We start from the raw sequence: 22,278 nt of genomic DNA on the forward strand, positions 1-22,278 counted from the left end.
ACACCAACAGGAGATGTGGCGCACAGAGCAGGCGTAGATCCGAACAGCCACAAACAATCCTTCCACTGTAGTGGCTCAGCGCAAGGTAGCGCTGAGCGCATAAACCAGAACTCAGAAGATCAGGACAGGTAACAGAATGAACGCTTGCTTAACTAGTCACTGCTTAAGTGACAGCAAGCGTCCATAACAAGACAGACTGGAAAAGCGGTGGCGTGCCTCACAAGGACAGGACAGAATAGTCAGGAAATAGAGTCAAAGAAGGCAGACGTAATACACACAAATATACAACAGGTATGATTTCCTAACGTATTACGATTACAGCTATCAATGAAACTACAAACGACTGACTGACATATGTATATATCTGCGATATGACATAAGCAAGGAACACCAACTAAGAACTGGAGCAGGACTAGGAAGGATTCGCTACTTCTATGCAGAAGTGAGCGCAATCCACGCAAGGTAACAGGAACAGGACTGAACTAGCTAAGCACGGGTGATCACGATACGCGCAACCTACCAAAACGTGCTGGAACCTGACTGACTGAACACAGGATATAAACAGTTTGAGTACGTATATATCAGTGACACTGATGTATTAACGTAACACGAATACAAGGAAAATAACAAACACGCTAGTATGCGTATATATTGGCGATGAACCGATATATGATGCAAGACTAGCAAAGTAACAATTACTGATAAACAGAACAACTCACTGACCCCTGCGCAGGAGTCAGTGCAGTCCACACGGACTAGGAATGGGGGGGGGGGGGGGGGGGCGCGAGACAGAGTAACAGACTGATCTGAAACTATGATAGCCCGAGGAGCCCTGCAGGAAGCAGATCTTTACACTGAGGTCATCCAATGGGAGCGGACATGCAGATTCCCACACAGGTGAATGGTAATCATTCAATCCTGAGCTGGCCAGAACTGCAGAGCCACAGCAACTAGTTTGAGTGCAACCCAATCTATGCAAGCAAATGCATGTAATGACATCAAAAACTGCTTGTCTTCAATAAAACTGCAGCCAGCAGTACATGCTGCAGACGTGATCATAACAAGTAATTTATAGCTCATTTTATTTTGGAAGAAACATACTTCTTATTTGTATGTTTATATGTATTTTAAATGTTACAATTTGTTAGTGAGAGAGAGAAAATCGATTGATTAGGTTGAATTGTGTATGGCAAAGACTGCTGTGAAAGGAATCAGACTAGAAGGACTTTGAAATATAGACAAAATGAGTGAGTGGCTTCTGACCTTGGTTATTTAAACCTAAAGACTCTAACAATGCAAACAGTCTACATATATAAAAATGTATGTAAGGGAGATGGTTCCTAACAAAGTGCATGCTTTGTATGCGTGGAGGGGATTATATCCTAGTGATAGATTTACATTAAAAGCCAGCGTGTACATTCCCCATTAATTATGAAGGAAACACATGATTAGGAGGATGCCTGCTCTGAGCAGAGTCTGTAAAGTGAAGCCTTTTCTCACGTCCCATCTGTTGCTCTGTAAGTTTAGGATGACAGTAGGAAAGATGCCTTTCATGCCATAGACTGGAGCTCTCCGATATAAAAGGAGACCTTGGAGTAAAGCTGCTCAGAATATACTACAGAGACCTCCTGACAACATCATTCAGGACTGAGAGACCCGTCAGTCTGGTCCTAACAGACGGTGGAATTTGGTTGGCCAGAAGACTTCCATCTTCAATGACAGGAAGTTATATGTAACCACATTTTCTGGCTTGCTGGTTAAGTGGCTCCCAAGATTGTTCCAATCCATCCTTCCATTTGGTGGAGTTTCAGCAGCCTCATATGGGAGAGAAGCTGTATCTATACTTATTGTTAAACTGAGACGTTAGAAAATGTGGTAGTGTCCGGTCTTTACTGACCCATCGGAATGTCGGCAAACTCACCAGCTACAGATCAAGAGAGGGAGACATCAGAAAAAGGGGACAATGCTTGTGGCCAGTGCTCCGAGGCCCAGGAGAAAAGGAAAGCACTTCTGTCCAAGGTAAGAGGATCTGCTGGAATCTTCCACAAAAACTCATATAAATTCTGACTTCATAGTTTGGTTGTATTCAACAGATGAAAGGATTATTGAGTATTGCATACAGGCCAAGATTTATACTTTTCCTCCTCTTGGCTCACTTTCTTCTGTCACCTCCCCTCCGCCATGAATAGCAGCCTCCTCTTTAGTGTGCAACACTGCCACTCCTCATTATATAGCACACTTTTCATGTGCAGCCCCCTTTATCATGTGCAACAGACTCCTCATGTGCACTCCCCTCTTTCAACTGCAGCAGACTCCTGTTGTGCACCCCCCTCTTCCAACTGCAGCAGACTCCTGTTGTGCACCCCCCTCTTCCATGTGCAGTAGACTTCTTATGTGCAGCCCTCTTCCATGTGCAGTTCTTCTCGGGAAGTGCAGAAGACTCCTCATATGCAGCCCCCTTTATCAAGTGCAGCAGACTCCTGATGTGCAGCCCCCTCTTCCATGTGCAGCAGACTCCTCATGTGCAGCCCCCTCTTCCATGTGCAGCAGACACTTCATGTGCAGCTCCCTCTTCCATGTGCAGCCCCCTCTTCCATGTGCAGCCCCCTCTTCCATGCGCAGCAGGCTCTTCACGTACAACCCCCTTTTCCAAGTGCAACAAACTCCTTATGTGTAGCCCCCTCTTCCATGTGCAGCAGACACCTCCCGTGCAGCCCCCTCTTCCAAGTGCAGCAAACTCCTTATGAGTAGCCCCCTCTTCCATATACAGCAGACTCCTCATGTGCAGCCCCCTCTTCCATGTGCAGCAGACTCCTCATGTGCAGCCCTCTCTTCCATGTGCAGCAGACACCTCCCGTGCAGCCCCCTCTTCCAAGTGCAGCAAACTCCTTATGAGTAGCCCCCTCTTCCATATACAGCAGACTCCTCATGTGCAGCCCCCTCTTCCATGTGCAGCAGACTCCTCATGTGCAGCCCTCTCTTCCATGTGCAGCAGACTCCTCATGTGCAGCCCCCTCTTCCATGTGCAGCAGACACCTCCCGTGCAGCCCCCTCTTCCAAGTGCAGCAAACTCCTTATGAGTAGCCCCCTCTTCCATATACAGCAGACTCCTCATGTGCAGCCCTCTCTTCCATGTGCAGCAGACTCCTCATGTGCAGCCCTCTCTTCCATGTGCAGCAGACTCCTCATGTGCAGCCCCCTCTTCCATGTGCAGCAGACTCCTCATGTGCAGCCCCCTCTTCCATGTGCAGCAGACACCTCATGTGCAGCCCCCTCTTCCATGTGCAGCAAACTTCTTATGTGTAGCCCCCTCTTCCATGTGCAGCAGACTCCTCATGTGCAGCCCCCTCTTCCATGTGCAGCAGACTCCTCATGTGCAGCCCTCTCTTCCATGTGCAGCAGACTCCTCATGTGCAGCCCCCTCTTCCATGTGCAGCAGACTCCTCATGTGCAGCCCCCTCTTCCATGTGCAGCAGACACCTCATGTGCAGCCCCCTCTTCCATGTGCAGCAGACTCCTCATGTGCAGCCCCCTCTTCCATGTGCAGCAGACACCTCATGTGCAGCCCCCTCTTCCATGTGCAGCAAACTTCTTATGTGTAGCCCCCTCTTCCATGTGCAGAAAACTCCTTATGTGTAGCCCCCTCTTCCATGTGCAGCCCCCTCTTTTAAGTGCAGCAAACTCCTTATGTGCAGCCCCCTCTTCCATGTGCAGCAGACTCCTCATGTGCAGCCCCCCTCTTCCATGTACAGCAGACTCCTCATGTGCAGCCCACTCTTTCATGTGCAGAAGACTCCTCATGTGCAGCCCCCTATTGCATGTGCAGAAGATTCCTCATGTGCAGCCCCCTCTTCCATGTACAGCAGACTCCTCATGTGCAGCCCCCTCTTCCATGTGCAGCAGACTCCTCATGTGCAGCCCTCTCTCCATGTACAGCAGACTCCTCATGTGCAGCCTCCTCTTCCATGTGCAGCAGACTCCTCATGTTCACCCCCCTCTTCCATGTGCAGAAGACTCCTCATGTGCAGCCCCCTATTCCATGTGCAGCAGACTCCTCATGTGCAGCCCCCTCTTCCATGTGCAGCAGACTCCTCATGTGCAGCCCCCTCTTCCATGTGCAGAAGACTCCTCATGTGCAGCCCCCTATTCCATGTGCAGCAGACTCCTGATGGGTAGCCCCCTATTCCACGTGCAGAAGACTCCTCATGTGCAGCCCCCTCTTCCACGTGCAGAAGACTCCTGATGTGCAGCCCCCTCTTCCATGTGCAGAAGACTCCTGATGTGCAGCCCCCTCTTCCATGTGCAGAAGACTCCTGATGTGCAGCCCCCTATTCCATGTGCAGAAGACTCCTGATGTGCAGCCCCCTATTCCATGTGCAGCAGACTCCTCATGTTCACCCCCCTCTTCCATGTGCAGAAGACTCCTGATGTGCAGCCCCCTATTCCATGTGCAGAAGACTCCTGATGTGCAGCCCCCTATTCCATGTGCAGAAGACTCCTTGTGTGCAGCCCCCTCTTCCATGTGCAGAAGACTCCTGATGTGCAGCCCCCTATTCCATGTGCAGAAGACTCCTCATGTGCAGCCCCCTCTTCCATGTGCAGAAGACTCCTGATGTGCAGCCCCCTATTCCATGTGCAGAAGACTCCTCGTGTGCAGCCCCCTCTTCCATGTGCAGAAGACTCCTGATGTGCAGCCCCCTATTCCATGCGCAGAAGACTCATGTGCAGCCCCCTCTTCCATGTGCAGAAGACTCCTGATGTGCAGCCCCCTATTCCATGTGCAGAAGACTCCTCATGTGCAGCCCCCTCTTCCATGTACAGAAGACCCCTCATGTGCAGCCCCCTTTTCCATGTGCAGAAGACTCCTCATATGCAGCCCCCTCTTCCATGTACAGAAGACCCCTCATGTGCAGCCCCCTTTTCCATGTGCAGAAGACTCCTCATGTGCAGCCCCCTCTTCCATGTGCAGCAGACTCCTCATGTGCAGCCCCCTCTTCCATGTGCAGCCCCCTCTTCCATGTGCAGAAGACACCTCATGTGCAGCCCCCTCTTCCATGTGCAGAAGACTCCTCATGTGCAGCCCCCTCTTCCATGTACAGCAGTCTCCTCATGTGCAGCCCCTCTTCCATGTGCAGCAGACTCCTTGGTCTTGATTCACAAAGCCATGATAACTCTTATAATGGTCGCACTATCATTTTGCGCGAGCTATAAAACGTGTAAAGGTTTTGCGCACAAACGTGAATTTTCGTGCCAAACATTAGCGCGACTGTGATAAGAGTTATCATGGCTTTGTGAATCAAGCCCCTTATGTGCAGCCATCTCCTCTATGTTTATAAAATCATTTTTCCATATGCCCCCTCTTCAATGTTCTCCCCTGCTTTAGGCCAAATCTACTCTGGGCTGCTGTCTCTGGGTCTTTGCAGAAGTCCAGATTACAGATCATCAGTGCCCTGTCCATTGCCTAGTTGGAGAGCTGCACTGGGTCACAGAGTGCAAGCTGATCTATCCTGCATCCAATGACACTCGGTAGGGTAATTAAACAAACCATTAGCTATTTATAGATGAGAAGCAGACTGGGTGTGTATAGAAAGTGAGGGGCTTTCATTTCAGAGGGTGTAACAAACTATGAATACTTTTTTCTATTTCTGAGTACCGTACATATGTTCTGGTCGTGTGCATTTCAGGCACAGAGAGAAGTTGGAAGACGGCTACCCCTGCGGGGGAACATCAAAAATATATTTCCCTACTGACTGCCTAATTTCCTCCCCTCTGCGCGTAATCGTAATTTGGGGTCCAGCAATGTAAATCCCACAAACTCCCTAACCCGCCCCTCCACCCCTCACGAAACAGAAAGGCAGCCATCAACCATCTCCACATACTTGCTATGGAAGTCCTCAACATAAAATGAACCTGAGATGGTGTGTGGGGGTCTATTTATACTTACCTGGGGCTTCCTCCAGCTCCATGAGGTGCTTGGAGTCCCTCGCCGTCCTCTCTGTTCTCTCGGAAATCATCCTGGTAATCAGGCCACCCGCACTTTCCCGTGCATGCGCGGCTTAGTCACACTCGCAACCCCAGCCGGGAGCATTCTGAGCCTGCACGGCATGCGCACAACTGGCAGTGTCTGGCCGGATTACCGGGAGGATTTCAGACAGAACTGAGCTGGACTGGAGAGGACGGCGAGGGACTCCAAGCACCTCATGGAGCTGGAAGAAGCCTCAAGTGTAAATAGGCCCATACACCATCTCAGGTACCCTTTAAGACTGATGTAAAGTCAGTTGCATCAGTGCACAGCAACCCCCACCCTTACCCCTGGCACCAGCTCGTGTTACTGTCAGTCGCATCACATATTAGATATTTTTAGCTCTTTAATGATGCTGTAGTGATAACGATCATGTGATGCAGCGCTGTGGTAGGCCAGTGTAAAATTTTCCATTAGGCTCATGGCTTTGTAGCTTTGCCACCGGCTACTGTCCCCATCTCCCAAACCATGCTTTTCTCCAACAGGGGACAAGAAGAGGGTAGTTCACTAAAAAGTCTCGCAGTCCCCTGCATAATCCCACTCATATCCCCCTGTAGTGAATCCCACAAGCCTCGGCTTTACTTGGTTCTGTAGCGCAGTAAGGGAGAGGAAGGTCAGGGCCTCCAAGAAATCAAACGGGATGGGTAAGAGGCATTCGTGTCACGCCTCCTCCTAGTGGGCACTGCAATGACAAGCTAGTCCCCCACCAAGACATTGGGCCCCATAGAAGAAAGGGAAGGGGACGTTTTTATGGATTGGGAAGAACAAAAAATAGCTGCCCAACCACTTTAAAGTGAACTCGAGGTTAAAATAAAGTGATGAGATAAACAATTGTATTTATCCTCCTACTATTAAAAATGATTTATTTGTTTCTTAGATAGCCCATGCTTTTATTTTAAACATTTACAAAGTAGATTGAATGTTTTATTATGTGTGCTCAATGGCAGTCTATTAAGTGCCCCAGAGTTACTATACATGACCTAGCAAGAAGTGTTGAATTAGGAGGTTACCATTTCTTGGCTAACTTAGAACAATACGAGTAAAGGTAGCCATACATCTAGCGATGGATGGGCAGATTCGACACAGAGACAAATATCTCTCTTATTGAATCTAATAAGAGAGAGATCTGTCAGCTGCCCATACACCACAGGCCAATTCCCAATCAGTTTTATGCTGAAATCGATCCGGAATCTACCTTGTGCGCTGCCTCGCCGCTGTGCCAAAGTGTATAATTACCTGTCCGCGGCCTCCGATTGTCCCCCGCTTCTCCAGGAGCATTCTCCTCTTCCGTATACACACGCGCCCCACGTAGTTTCCTAGTAGGGCGGGCGTGTGTGACGTCACACACGTGCCCTCACCAGGAAACCAAGTGGGGGTGTGCATGCATGGAGAGGAGAATGCACCCGGAGCAGCAGGACAAGCGGAGGCCGCGGACAGGTAATGTATACACTTTGGCATGGTGGGCATTAGGAGGGGGGATAGCGGCGAGGCGGCGGATAGTTTAGGAAATTGCACGCTGTTCCTGCCACGCACCCGACCAACCAACTTTGGCCTGACATCTTGCAGCATGCGCTATTGACAATGGTACCAATTTACGTCCAGAAATTGGTTGCTTTGTCGTTCGGGAATACACTTTCATCCTATTTGATTATAATAATCTAATATGATAGCCGATCAGCTGCTAAGTCGCCTGATGTATGGCCACCTTAAACCTTCAGCTGTGCAGCCTTCTTCAAACTTCATCCTGATTCAGGGCCCGTTCACACTTAAAATCGCAGAACGCCAGCGGATTTTGCGGGAGTGATTTTCCTGCGATTAGCGCGGAAAAATCACTGGACACTGCGGCGGTTTTGGAGCGATCGCGGTTAGCGTGCTATGCACGCTAATCACGATCACAAATCGTGGAACGCTCATCGCCGGAAAACCGCTGCATGCAGCGCGGTTGCGGTTATCGCTAACCGCGACAGTGAGAACACTGCCACTCGCTACATTGTGTAGCGGTTCTTGCAGAACCGCTAGCGCTTTGCCGTGAGCGGGAATCGTGCGATTCCCGCTCAGATGTGAAAGGGCCTTCAAACCTTCTTGCTTTTAAGTATGGCTAACACGGTACGATACTCTACTGCAGCTACTATACATGAACTATTGACCTTTTTGTATCTCTCCCCTGCCCTCAGCAGTTGTATTCTCCCAGGAAAACTTTTATGGCTGTAATTGGCTTATCAGCAATGGATATGTATTATATTCCTGACAAGGTACCAACAAGACAGAAGCTGTCACTTGCATACCTGAAAATAAAATATTTCAGGCAGCAAAATAAAAAGACTAAAGCAGCCTGGTTATTAATGTTTTGCACTATATATACTATACACATGTTTATCTCATCATGTCACATTCACCTTGGGTACACTTGGTAATTAAAAATGACCTTTACCATTTAATTTGCAGCCAGCTATGACAGCTAAATTCAAAATCTGGACTCAATAACTCAGAGCACAATTCGAGGAAGGAGTCATGTAGCTTACTCTGCTATAGTGGAGCAACACATCTGTTTCTGGGGGAGGAGGAACAATGACATACCTGCTTCTGGCGGGTGGGGTGAAGAAGAGAATAATGTGCTAGGGGGTCGCTGAGGGGGTCAAGCTCAGGGGACACCTGTACACACTTGATTCTCAGCTGAGTTTAGTGTAGTGTGTAGATTGCTGAAGCAAAGGACTCTGGGTAACTCTTTGTTGCATTCCTCTGAAGCAGCCAGTAACTGTCACAGCAGAGCTGCGTTCCTCAGCATGTCTTCAAGAATGTGCTGAACTTGCTGCCATGCTCATGAACACACGAGGTGTCCTGCCAGGTGCAGACAGTTGTCCTGCCATGACATATGTGCATGGCGAATTAATGAGCTGGTATTCCTGCTGACTGGATAGGAATATCCTTTCCCTGAGTCCTCAGCTGAGGAACACATTCTGTACGTGGTCTGCCCAAATTGCTAAATTTTCAATCCCTCGAAACAACGCCAGTAACCGTTACCCACATCCATCACACAGACTTGTCCCCTTTCCTCTGCTGACATGCCTCACGATTACAGTTACCATATTACTACTATGTATACAATCATGAATCCCAAATCTTACCACAAAACATTACCTCTTCCCCATGCTGAGGAGGTCCCTTTTCTACAAGGGTGGCCTCCATGACTTACTCCATAATACTGGGGCCTCCATGACTCCTCCATAATAGTGCAGCCTCCATGACTTGCTCCATAATAGTGCAGCCTCCATGACTTCCTCCATAATAGTGCGGCCACCATGACTTCTCAATAATAGTGCAGCCACCATGACTCCTCATAATACTGGAGCCACCATCAGGGCCCGGGTTAAAGGGCCCTGTGGCAAACTATAGCGTTGGGGCCCCCAGCGCAAAGCTCCCCCCTCCCCCGCTATTATCCCTCTGCTCCCCGGGGCCCTGCAAGAAACCGTAAATACCTATTAGTCCTGGCGGGTGAGCGGACGGGCAGCGGCTACACTCTGAGACACGCTGTCTCCCTCCCACTCTATGGCCCGGTGCATCATGTGTCTCAGAGTGTAGCCGCTGCCCGTCTGCTCACTCACCGGGACTAATAGGTAATTATGGCTGCTTGCAGGACCCTGGGGAGCGGGGGGTGCAGGCGAAATGTAGCAGGGTCGGCGCTGCGGGGGCCTCAGCAGAGGTCGGGGCCCCGGGGCAAATGCCTCCTTCTTTGTCTCTATGGTAGCGTCGGCTCTGGCCACCATTACTTCTCTATAATAGTGCAGCCACCATGACTCCTCCATTATAGTGCAGCCACCATGACGCCTCCATTATAGTGCAGCTACCATGAATCCTCCATTATAGTGCAGCCACCATGACTCTTCCATTATAGTGCAGCCACCATGACTCCTCCATTATAGTGCAGCCACCATGACTCCTCCATAATATTGGACCCACCATGACTTCCTCCATAATAGTGCAGCCACCATGACTCCTCCATAATAGTGCAGCCACCATGACTCCTCCATAATAGTGCAGCCACCATGACTCCTCCATAATAGTGCAGCCACCATCACTTCTCCATAATATTGGGGCCACCATGACTCGTCCATAATACTGGAGCCACCATGACTCCTCCATAATAGTGCAGCCACCATGACTTCTCAATAATATTGGGGCCACCTTGACTCCTCCATAATATTGGGGCCACCATGACTCCTCCATAATAGTGCAGCCACCATGACTCCTCCATAATAGTGCAGCCACCATGACTCCTCCATAATCGTGCAGCCACCATGACTCCTCCATAATAGTGCAGCCACCATGACTCCTCCATAATACTGGAGCCACCATGACTCCTCCATAATAGTGCAGCCACCATGACTCCTCCATAATAGTGCAGCCACCATGACTTCTCCATAATATTGGGGCCACCATGACTCCTCCATAATAGTGCAGCCACCATGACTCCTCCATAATAGTGCAGCCACCATGACTCCTCCATAATACTGGAGCCACCATGACTCCTCCATAATAGTGCAGCCACCATGATTCCTCCATAATAGTGCAGCCACCATGACTTCTCCATAATATTGGGGCCACCATGACTCCTCCATAATAGTGCAGCCACCATGACTCCTCCATAATAGTGCAGCCACCATGACTCCTCCATAATAGTGCAGCCACCATGACTTCTCCATAATATTGGGGCCACCATGACTCCTCCATAATAGTGCAGCCACCATGACTTCTCTATAATAGTGCAGCCACCATGACTCCTCCATAATAGTGCAGCCACCATCACTTCTCCATAATATTGGGGCCACCATGACTCGTCCATAATACTGGAGCCACCATGACTCCTCTATAATAGTGCAGCCACCATGACTCCTCCATAATAGTGCAGCCACCATGACTTCTCCATAATATTGGGGCCACCATGACTCCTCCATAATAGTGCAGCCACCATGACTCCTCCATAATAGTGCAGCCACCATGACTTCTCCATAATAGTGCAGCCACCATGACTTCTCCATAATAGTGCAGCCACCACGACTTCTCCATAATACTGGGGTCACCATAATAGTACAAACACCTTGACCACAACGTTTTGAGATAAGAAAGAGGGACACTTAAGCCATGCCCCTGCCACAACTCTAACCATGCCCTCGACACACCTCTATGTACACATTATGAGCAGCTGCCACTCAATGAACTATATGCCAAAAATGCTTTATTAGTAGAAAAAAGCGTGACAGCTGTGTAACTGTCCCCCAAACCCCTAAAAGCAATAGACGTGGGCAATTGTTAAACAGGAGTACTCCTGGATGCATGCACACCCTCACTCTCTCCTCATCCACACACAATTTTGGATCGGTCGATCCCTATATATTGCACATGTGCATTATGCTCAGTGGAAGCACTCAAGGTATAAGTCCTTCATGTTTCTTCTTAGGACAGTTCTATCAATCTCATTGACAAGTGCAAACCTGTTCACAATGGATTCAAATGTTCCTTCCCTGATGACAATCAAACCGGTGCTTCCCAGCAGACACCCGGCTATGGCAACTCCATGACAGGTCATCTTTTACTGCAGAAAAGTCCACTACGATTGTTACAGCCTCGGCCACACAAAGCTCACATGTGTTACCTCTCTTGCCGTCTCACACTTCGTATCAGCTGCAGTTTGAATGCCCCGCGGATCACAGGTACCTGCCCTTCATATGATTTGCTCAGAGTTGGCTGCTTAGAGTGGGAGTGTCATCCGTGCGTCATGCCACTCCTCCAGCTCCATGTCCAAGGCCTCGCCCACATACACGTTACGCCCACTGTCATGTGGGCTTCATCAGTGTGTTTGCACGATGATAGCAGTATAGAGGGCGCTATTGCAGCCAGGAACGCGAAGAATCACTCGCGTTCCCAGGCCTGTCGCCGAACACGGAGCTAGCTGCCAGCAGGGACAGGAGGATCCGAGCGAGGCTCCGTGGGTACCGGACAGCTGCAGGGGGCTGTTGGAAGCCCCAGGTGAGTAAAACTAATTTTTTTGTACTCTTAAGTGTCCCTTTAACCTTTTGATGACTGCAGTGTTAAAACCCCCTAAAGACCAGGCCTTTTTTTTGCTGAAATGGCCACTGCAGCTTTAAGGCTAAGCTGCAGGGCTGCACAACACAGCACACGAGTGATCCCCTCCCCCTTTTTCCCACCACCAACAGAGCTCTCTGTTGGTGGGGTCTGATCACCCCCCCTTATGTTTATTTATTTTTTTACAAATAATATTGTTACTTTTTTATAATAAAAAATACTGTATTTTAAATATTTGTTTCCCCTCCCTCCCTCCCCGCAGCCGGCCAATCACGGCGATCAGCCGTCATAGGCTTCTGCCTATGAGAGCCGATCGCTCTCTTGTCCCCCAGGGGGACAACTGTGGCACACGGCTATCCCCAGTACAGCACTGCTGATAATCTAACAGTCTCCTGAGTGGCGATCGCCGCTCAGAGACTGAAGGCATGCGGAGCTCCGCCCCCCGAGCAGGAGATACACGTGCAGCCTGCGCGCAATCTCCTGCAAAACAGAGCCCCAGGACCTGACACCAATTGGCGTTAGGCGGTCCTGGGGCTGCCGCCGCGGCCATGCCCACTGGCGTTAGGCGGCCAACAGGTAGTTAAAGAGAATCTGTATTGTTAAAATCGCACAAAAGTAAACATACCGATGCGTTAGGGGACATCTCCTATTACCCTCTGACACAATTTTGCTGCTCCCCGCCGCATTAAAAGTGGTTAAAAACAGTTTTAAAAAGTTTGTTTATAAACAAACAAAATGGCCACCAAAACAGGAAGTAGGTTGATGTACAGTATGTCCACACATAGAAAATACATCCATACACAAGCAGGCTGTATACAGCCTTCCTTTTGAATCTCAAGAGATCATTTGTGTGTTTCTTTCCCCCTGTTCTCATGCACTGAAGTTTCAGGCTGCTCGTTTCTTCCTGCAAACAGCTTTGCCCTTGTCTGTAATTCTTCAGTATGTGAAAGCCTAGCCAGCTCAGAGGACGATTTATCCAGCTTGTAAAAGATAAGAGAGAAGCTGCTCTAATCTAAATAATACACAGGCAGTGTGCATAGAGGGGCCTGGAAGGGGGAGTTCATAGCAGAACCACAACACTGAAGAACTTGGCAGCCTTCCAGACACAGGCTGACAAGTCTGACAGGGGAAAGATACATTGATTTATTACAGAGACTGTGATAGCAGAAAGTGCTGCAGTAAGCCAGAACACATTAGAATAGCTTTTGGAACTTGTAGGATGATAAAAAACAGGATGCAATTTTTGTTACGGAGTCTCTTTAAGAAGGCAAATCACAACAAGCATTGTCACGGAACATCCGTGAGAAACGCAGGCGAATTGGGAAGATTCGCGCAGTCGTTTTCTGATCGCTCCCTGGTTAGATTTGCTCAGTCTTTGCAGGGATCAGAAAATTACATTTTCTTTTTTTAACTTGATCAAAGAGTCCCCTTCCTGGCCAGTGACTTGTTAATTAGCATGTGACTGGAATCTGGGCCTTCACAGAGGTGTCAATTGCGTCAGCATATGGCTGCCTGAAAGGAAGCCAAGGAGCTAGCTCCCCAGGTGGCCCTGGACGAGCTAGACAGTGCGGCACCACTAGGGGTAGATTCAGATGCATGTGTTATATGATTTTTTGCATACTTACGGAATACCGTAAATAGGATAGTTAGGAGAGCGGTATCATTGGGTTTGTAGAGTCTTGCTGAGTCTAGAGGGGCAAGGGGTCCTCTACAACAAAGTTATTAAACTTCTCAGGAACTGGACCATCTGCCCTAATCAAGTCTGATGTCATAGGAATTGAAACATCATCCTGATTATATCCTTGCCAGCTTGAGGACATGCTGGCATCTGGCTTGTTTGGACTTTGACACTGAGTCCTCCACTCTGAAACCAAGGACTTAGCATTTCTTTCCCAGAAAGGACATATTTCCACGAACCTAAGTATTTTCTCCTTCCTTTTATTTTCATACTGGCTGTTAATGTTTCTATAATTGTTGATGTTAATGATTTTCTGTCAATATTAATTATTTATATTGCGTTTTTAATAAACGACGCTAACGTCTTTTATTTGTTCAGCTACCCTATTATTCAGCCACACAAACTGAACCCGGGCTTCTGAAGAGTCGCTACTATTGTTGCTAGCTGGACAGAATAGAGTGTGTTTTAGAGCCTGTTTCCACTACACACAGATTGAATGCAGAATAGATGCAGAAAAACGGACTCCAATGAATGCCTATGGGCCTGTTTCCACTAAACGCAATTTTTCTGATGCAGATTTTCCCATAGCCATGCATTGGAGTCAGTTTTTCTGTATCCATTCTGCATCCAATCTGCGTGTAGTGGAAACAGGCCCTAATCGATTTTATTTGCAGGTCTAGACAGTGGGTTCCTCTGTCCCATGGTAACAGAGGTGGTGGCAGTTATACCTTGAAATAGTGAGTAAATTGTATTTACCGTAACTCACAGGCTCCCTTCTAGTCGGTCTGCTGCCAAATTCCCAGCGGTTTCTGCGCACCGATTGCGACCACAGATTGCATGGTCTGTGTGCTGAAACTGATTGGAAGGCATTGTGCGGTCCGGCCACTATGGGTCCTGTGACAAGCATTGCTTATTAGTAGGAGGGCTTTTTGGTCTCTTTTAGCCCCCTATACATTCCTAGTGGTTTGGGTCACCCCGAGTTGCTAATTTGATAAGACGAGCATATGTAAACTTTACACTTTATACATAAATACTGTCTCCTAAAGAAATTAAAATGATGCCCTTAAGAAGAATTTTAAATAAAGCTTATTTTTTTACCAGATCAAAATCATAACCATATCCGACCTACGGAAGCAATGGCAATCCAGGTCTGAGGTCCACGTGGAGAAACAGAGACTCAATCCATTCAGTGATGACTTTGACTACCAGCATGCCATGGATGTTCGACTTCACAAGGGGGATAAAGGCTACGGGAGACCGGAGGAAGGCAGCAAGACGGAGTCCAGGGGCAAAAGGGCACTGCAGCATGTACACAAGGAGGTGGAGGAAATGTGCCTTATTATCAGAGACATGGGAGTACGTGGCAGAGACGGAAAGATCAGAGTGACGTTTGGGAGACTGTTTGATCAGTACGTTCGCATTTCAGATAAAGTTGTTGGCATCCTCCTGAGAGCGCGAAAACATGGACACCTGGACTTTGAAGGGGAGATGTTGTGGCAGGGGGTGCATGATGATGTCATTATTACTCTCTTAGACTGAAAGTTCAAAACAATAACCCCAAACTACATGTAGTTCCCATCTAACATATTTCTAATTAATGAATGACCCACCAATACGAATGGTCTGAAAATGTAATGAGTCAAAACAATTTTCTTCAAAAAAATTGTTTGGATTTGTTTTTTTTTTTTGAGAAAATCAAATGTAGAACATTCAAAGAAATTGTTGTTTTTTTTACACTGGGTAAAATGCCATTTTACTGCTGTATATAGCAAGTTTGGAGTTCTGGAAGTTTGCATGAATTACATGAAATCAATTTAACTTTAAAACCATAAGTGAACATATAAGGGACATAAGTGAAAACCATAAGGGACACAGTGGAGGCAGAGGAACACAGCAAAAGCACAAAGCAGAGGCAGAGGGACACAGCAAAAGGCAGAGGGACATAGCGGAAGGCAGAGGGACACAGCGGAAGGCAGAGGGACACAGCGGAAGACAGTGGGACACAGGGGAGGCAGAGGGACACAGTGGAGGCAGAGGGCCACAGCGGAGGCAGAGGGCCACAGCAGAGGCAGAGCGACACAGCAGAGGCAGAGCGACACAGCAGAGGCAGAGGGACACAGAAAAGGCAGAGGGACACAGCGGAGGCAAAATGACAAAGTGGAGGCAGAGGGACACAGCAAAGGCAGAGGGACACAGCAAAGGCAGAGGGACACAGCACAGGCAGAGGGACACAGCACAGGCAGAGGGACACAGCACAGGCAGAGGGACATAGCAGAGGCAGAGGGACACAGTGGAGACAGAGGGACACAGCAGAGGCAGAGGGACACAGCAGAGGCAGAGCGACACAGCGGAGGCAGAGGGACACCGCGGAGGCAGAGGGACAAAGTGGAGGCAGAGGGACAAAATGGAGGCAGAGGGACACAGCGGAGGCAGAGGGACACAGCAGAGGCAAAGTGACAAAGTGTAGGCAGAGGGTCACAGCAAAGGCAGAGGGACACAGCCAAGGCAGAGGGACACAGCAAAGGCAGAGGGACTCAGCGGAAGACAGAGGGACACAGTAAAAGCCAGAGGGTAACAGCTGAGGCAGAGGGACAAAGTGGAGGAAGAGGCACACAGCAGAGGCAGAGGGATGAAGTGGAGGCAGAGGGACACAGCGGAGGCAGAGGGACACAGCGCAGGCAGAGGGACACAGCAAAGGCAGAGGGACACAGCGGAAGACAGAGGGTAACAGCTGAGGCAGAGGGACACAGAAAAAGCAGAGGGTAACAGCTGAGGCAGAGGGACAAAGCGGAGGCAGAGTGACAAAGTGGAGGCAGAGGGACACAGCGGAAGACAGAGGGACACAGCAGGGGCAGAGGGACACAGCGGAGGCAGAGGGACACAGCAAAGGCAGAGGGACACAGCGGAGGCAGAGGGACACAGCAGAGGCAGAGGGACACAGCGGAGGCATAGGGACACAGCAAAGGCAGAGGGACACAGCGAAGGCAGAGGGACACAGCGAAGGCAGAGGGACACAGCAGAGGCAGAGGGACAAAGTGGAGGCAGAGAGACACAGCAGAGGCATACAGTGGAGGCAGAGGGACACAGCAGAGGCTGAGTGACAAAGTGGAGGCAGAGGGACACAACGGAGGCAGAGGGACACAGCAGAGGCATACAGTGGAGACAGAGGTGGCGCAGAGGGAACGGGGGGGGGGGGGGGAGGGGTTGTTGAGGACACAGTGGTGACACAAAGGAGGGGCAGAGGTGACACAGTGGGGGACACTGAAGGCACAGGGAACAGAGGTGACACAGAGGGGGACACTGAAGGCACAGGGGAACAGAGGTCGACACTAAAGGCACAGCGGAGGTACAGGGGACAGAGATGGCACAGTGTGCCAACCGACTTAAAGGGTTACTTAAGATTTAAAAACATACGTTTAACTTACCCGGGGGTTCTTGCAGTTCCCTGGAGTCCTCCTGTGCCCATGCTGTCCTTCCCTGATTCTCCAACGAGCAGCGTCGACCCCCTGAAGCTGTCCGATCGCCGTCAGTTGGAGGTTAGGGTGCATTCCCGCCCCTGAACTGTCGCACACTCTGATAGCGATTTTTGTGTACTATGCATGTGCAGATTGCTGCCTGCAATGGAGACGAGGCGCGAGGCCAGCCAGCTTTGTGGGGGCTGCCCCTGCTGGCCGGAGGGTCTCCTAATGATGGCGCTGACACAGGATGACTCCAGGAGGCTGCAAGAAGACCCATGTAAATTAAACTGATTTTTTTATTTGGTTTTAGATTTCCTTTAAAGAGGAACTGTAACGACAAAACGGCCCCTGGGGGGTACTCACCTCGGGTGGGGGAAGCCTCAGGATCCTAATGAGGCTTCCCACGCCGTCCTGCGTCCCTCGGGGGTCTCGCTGTAGCCCTCCGTACAGCCGTGATGCAATATTTACCTTCCTGGCTCCTGCGCAGGCGCTCTGATGCCTCTCGGCGCCGAAGTAGGCGGAAATACCCGATCGCCGTCGGGTCTGCTCTACTGCGCAGGCGCAAGTTTCCGGCGCCTGCGCAGTAGAGCGGACCCGACGGAGATCGGGTATTTCCGTCTATTTCCGTGCCGAAAGTCGCCACAGCGCCCCCGCTGGAGCCAGCAAAGGTAAATATTGAACTGACAGTCGGCACAGTCGCCGGCTGTTCGGAGGGCTGCGGCGAGACCCCCGTGGGACAGAGGACGGCGTGGGAAGCCTCATTAGGATCCGGAGGCTTCCCCCACCCGAGGTGAGTACCCCCCAGGGGAGGTTTTTGTTGTTACAGAGTCTCTTTAAAGTACGGGTCCAAGGTAAAAAAATACAAACAACAAAATCTACATACCTGAGGCTTCCTCAGTCCCTCGCTGCAGCTCCGCTCCCAGCCGGTGTCCCCTCCGTTACCTCGCCAGGTCGACATCTTCTGCGCTTGTGTGAGTGCGCAAAATGCTCCGGGCCATACACAGGCACAGAAGATGCCGACCTGACGAAGTCGGTATCTGCAACGGATGGGAGCAGAGCTGCGGCAAGAGACAGATAGGCTGCCAGGGGCTGGAAGAAACCCCAGGTAAGTAGATTTTTTTTTAACCCCGGACCTGTCCTTTAAGAAAGGATTCAGGTTAAGAACAAACCTAACTTCATGTGTCATTTGTTAAGCGGGGACTACCTGTATTGTCACATATATAAGCTGTACATTAAACTATTATCCATTGGTATAGCACCGACTTATCTTGGAAAGAATTACACGGGACAATGAAGCATTCATATTAGTCTTTTGCTCTAGTGAAGCATATGATTCAGTCAGCGCAGCGTTCCAGCAGCTCAGATAAAAGTGATGGCTGTATTAGTAATGAACACATCGTGATCATTCCACAATGTAGACTTTGTCAAGTGAACCTGTCAAGCGTCAATAGATGACAAACCAACAATACCTTGTGGAACAGTGGGGCGGTTTAAAGTGTATGCACAATTTCACAGTTTTCTATCTCAATGCCCCTTCCCCCTTACATAAAATAAATCATATCTGAATGTATAAAAAACATATGTATTATAATACAGTAGAGTCCCGGTTATCTGAGACTCAACTAACCAGCAGTCTCAACCAACCAGCAAAAATAGCAGGCAGAACTCACAGTGGTGCAGGACACCTTCTTAGGCTGTTTGTGGGCTCTGTTGAGCTTAAAGAGGAACTGCAAACAGCCAAACAAGGATTACACTTCATCCCAGTTTCCTGTCTGTGGACCTTGTTTCTTTGTGGGAAATAACAGCTGTTTCTAACTGCCTAGCACCCAGTATCGCCCTCTTTGCATATGTATATCTATAAAAAAACAAACAAACAAACAAAAAAAAAACTTTTAGCCTATCGCAGTGTTAGGGGGTGTGGTTTTAAATCATGGCAGGTGGTGCTGTCTAGTTTTTTTCTTGTCTGCCAGTAGTAAAAATGATTACATGTAGGCCGATTCTGGATCAAACAACATGAACAAATTACATGGTGAATATCAACACATGGTGAATATTAAAGCAGTTCCCATTCATTGATCTAAGTCCCCGTTAGAAAGACCAACAGCTTCTATGAGAAGCCGCAATCTTTATAAGTGTTACGTACCCTCTGCACTTCCTGTAAGCTTACTTGTTACGTTTGCAGGACCAACAAAAAAAATTCACTGTGGCCATCTTGTGTCCAAATAGTAAAACTACATCTACATACTGTTTTTTTTTAAATAAATATACATACACTTACATTAAAATTAACTGTTTACCTCCTACACTGTGCCAAAAACACCCAAATAAAAATTTTAATAAAAAAAAAATATTAAAATTAAAAAAACAACATAAATAGTTACCTATGGGACTGAACTTGTCAAGAGGGTATATTACTATTTTATTTTTTTAATTATAAACTATAACTATGTAAATAGTGATGGAAACAAAACTGAAAAAAAATGCACCTTTATTTCCAAATAAAATATTGGCGCCATACATTGTGATAGGGACATAATTTAACTGGTGCGATAACCGGGACAAATGGGCAAATAAAATACGTGGGTTTTAATTATGGTAGCATGTATTATTTTAAAGCTATAATGGCCGTAAATTGAGAAATAATGATTATTTTTTCATTTTTTTCTTAATATTCCTGTGAAAATGCATTTAGAAAAAAATAATTCTTAGCAAAATGTACCACCCAAAGAAAGCCTGATTAGTGGCTGAAAAAACAAGATATAGATCAACTCATTGTGATAAGTAGTGATAAAGTTATTGGCAAATGAATGGGAGGTAAACATTGCTTGCATGCATAAGGTGAAAAAGGCTGAAGTGGTTAAAGACTGGTTTCCCTGACTCCCCTAAGGTTAATATCCTGTCAGTTACTGTATATTAACATTTAATACAGAGATCATGGTAATGTAACGATCGGTGGGCGCAGAGAGTATCTGATTACCGGTGATCTGCAGTATCACCGGAAATACAGATATATACCAGATTATAAGTGATCTGCAGTCTCACCGATAATCCGATATACAAACTAACCTCTGTTCACCTGAGTAGAGTGTAGTGTTTGGTGTAACAGTATCACTTTGAGGACTAGGCCTCAGTGCAGCAAGGAGTACTGCACAGATTCCTTCCGCAGACCTGAGCTCTCCAAGACGGGAGGCGTCAGACTGACAGTAGGAAGGATGTCTGAAAGTGACCCTCAGGAGGAAGGGTCGCTAACAGAGCGAGGAACCGCCTCTAACGGTAAGGTCGGTTCTCGAGGTCGGACAAGTCAGGTCGTATACACACGGACAGATAAAGTACAAGATCAGGAGTCAAAAGGCGGAGTCTAGGTACAGGCAGGGTTCGGCAACGGGGTATCAGATATATCGAGGTACAGAATCAGGAGGCTGAGGCGGAGTCTAGAAACGAGCCGGAGATCGGCAACAGAGTATCAGAATTATCGAGGTACAAGATCAGAGTTCAGAAGGGTAGTCAAGGCAGGCAAACGTCATAACAGATAATCACAATCAAACTAGTACTTTAGCTATCAACAGAATCCTGCTAAGTGTAGGATTACAGCTCCAGCTGGTCCCGGCACACTTGCGGATCTGACTACGGATCTGGGTGCTCCCACATACAGTGGAGGAAATAATTATTTGACCCCTCACTGATTTTGTAAGTTTGTCCAATGACAAAGAAATGAAAAGTCTCCGAACAGTATCATTTCAATGGTAGGTTTATTTTAACAGTGGCAGATAGCACATCAAAAGGAAAATCGAAAAAATAACCTTAAATAAAAGATAGCAACTGATTTGCATTTCATTGAGTGAAATAAGTATTTGAACCCTCTAACAATAAAAGACTTAATTCTTAGTGGAAAAACCCTTGTTTGCAAGCACAGAGGTCAAACGTTTCTTGTAATTGATGACCAAGTTTGCACACATTTTAGGAGGAATGTTGGTCCACTCCTCTTTGCAGATCATCTCTAAATCCCTAAGGTTTCGAGGCTGTCTCTGTGCAACTCTGAGCTTGAGCTCCCTCCATAGGTTTTCTATTGGATTAAGGTCCGGAGACTGACTAGGCCACTCCATGACCTTAAAGAGAATCTATATTGTTAAAATCGCACAAAAGTAAACATACCAGTGCGTTAGGGGACATCTCCTATTACCCTCTGTCACAATTTCGCCGCTCCCCGCCGCATTAAAAGTAGTCAAAAACAGTTTTAAAAAGTTTGTTTATAAACAAACAAAATGGCCACCAAAACAGGAAGTAGGTTGATGTACAGCATGTCCACACATAGAAAATACACCCATACACAAGCAGGCTGTATACAGCTTTACTTCTGAATCTCAAGAGATCACTTGTGTGTGTTTACCTTCTGTCCCCAGCTTCTCTCATGCACTGAACATTACAGGCTTCCTGCAGACAGCTCTACCTATGTCGTTAATTCCTCAGTATGTGACAGACCAGCTCCTTTCACAGCCTCCAGAGGAGGATTTTTATCCAGCTCTCTTCTATCACTGATAAGATAGCAGAGAAGCTGCTGGCTTATGTAAATAAAACACACACTGGAGTGTGCATAGAGGAACAGTTCAACACTGAAGAACTTGGCAGCCTTCCAGACACAGGCCGACAAGTCTGACAGGGGAAAGATACATTGATTTATTACAGAGATGGTTATAGTAGAAAGAGCTACAGTAAGCCAGAACACATTAGAATAGGTTTAGGAACTTGTAGGATGGTAGAAAAAACGTTGTAATTTTTGTTACAGAGTCACTTTAATGTGCTTCTTCTTGAGCCACTCCTTTGTTGCCTTTGCTGTATGTTTTGGGTCATTGTCGTGCTGGAACACCCATCCACGACCCATTTTCAGTTTCCTGGCAGAGGGAAGGAGGTTGTCGTTCAGGATTTCACGATACATGGCTCCGTCCATTTTCCCATTAATGCGATTAAGTTGTCCTGTGCCCTTAGCAGAAAAACACCCCCAAAGCAAAATGTTTCCACCCCCATGCTTGATGGTGGGGACG

General features: G+C 48.0%; 2 protein-coding genes across 16 annotated transcripts in view; one reads left to right on the plus strand and one right to left on the minus strand.

The window, feature by feature from the left end:
* Positions 1–22,278, minus strand: part of FAM110A (family with sequence similarity 110 member A) — an 897,957-nt gene that overhangs the window by 261,439 nt on the left and 614,240 nt on the right. The gene's annotated exons all lie outside the window — the stretch shown is intronic.
* Positions 1,566–15,478, plus strand: LOC137541502 (actin-binding Rho-activating protein-like). The gene is made up of 2 exons (XM_068262837.1): positions 1,566–2,019; positions 14,883–15,478. Exons 1-2 carry the CDS (start codon positions 1,906–1,908, stop codon positions 15,318–15,320), a joined length of 552 nt encoding a protein of 183 aa, XP_068118938.1. The 5' UTR covers positions 1,566–1,905; the 3' UTR covers positions 15,321–15,478.

Source organism: Hyperolius riggenbachi, chromosome 12, assembly GCF_040937935.1.
Source record: "Hyperolius riggenbachi isolate aHypRig1 chromosome 12, aHypRig1.pri, whole genome shotgun sequence".
Taxonomy (NCBI): domain Eukaryota; kingdom Metazoa; phylum Chordata; class Amphibia; order Anura; family Hyperoliidae; genus Hyperolius; species Hyperolius riggenbachi.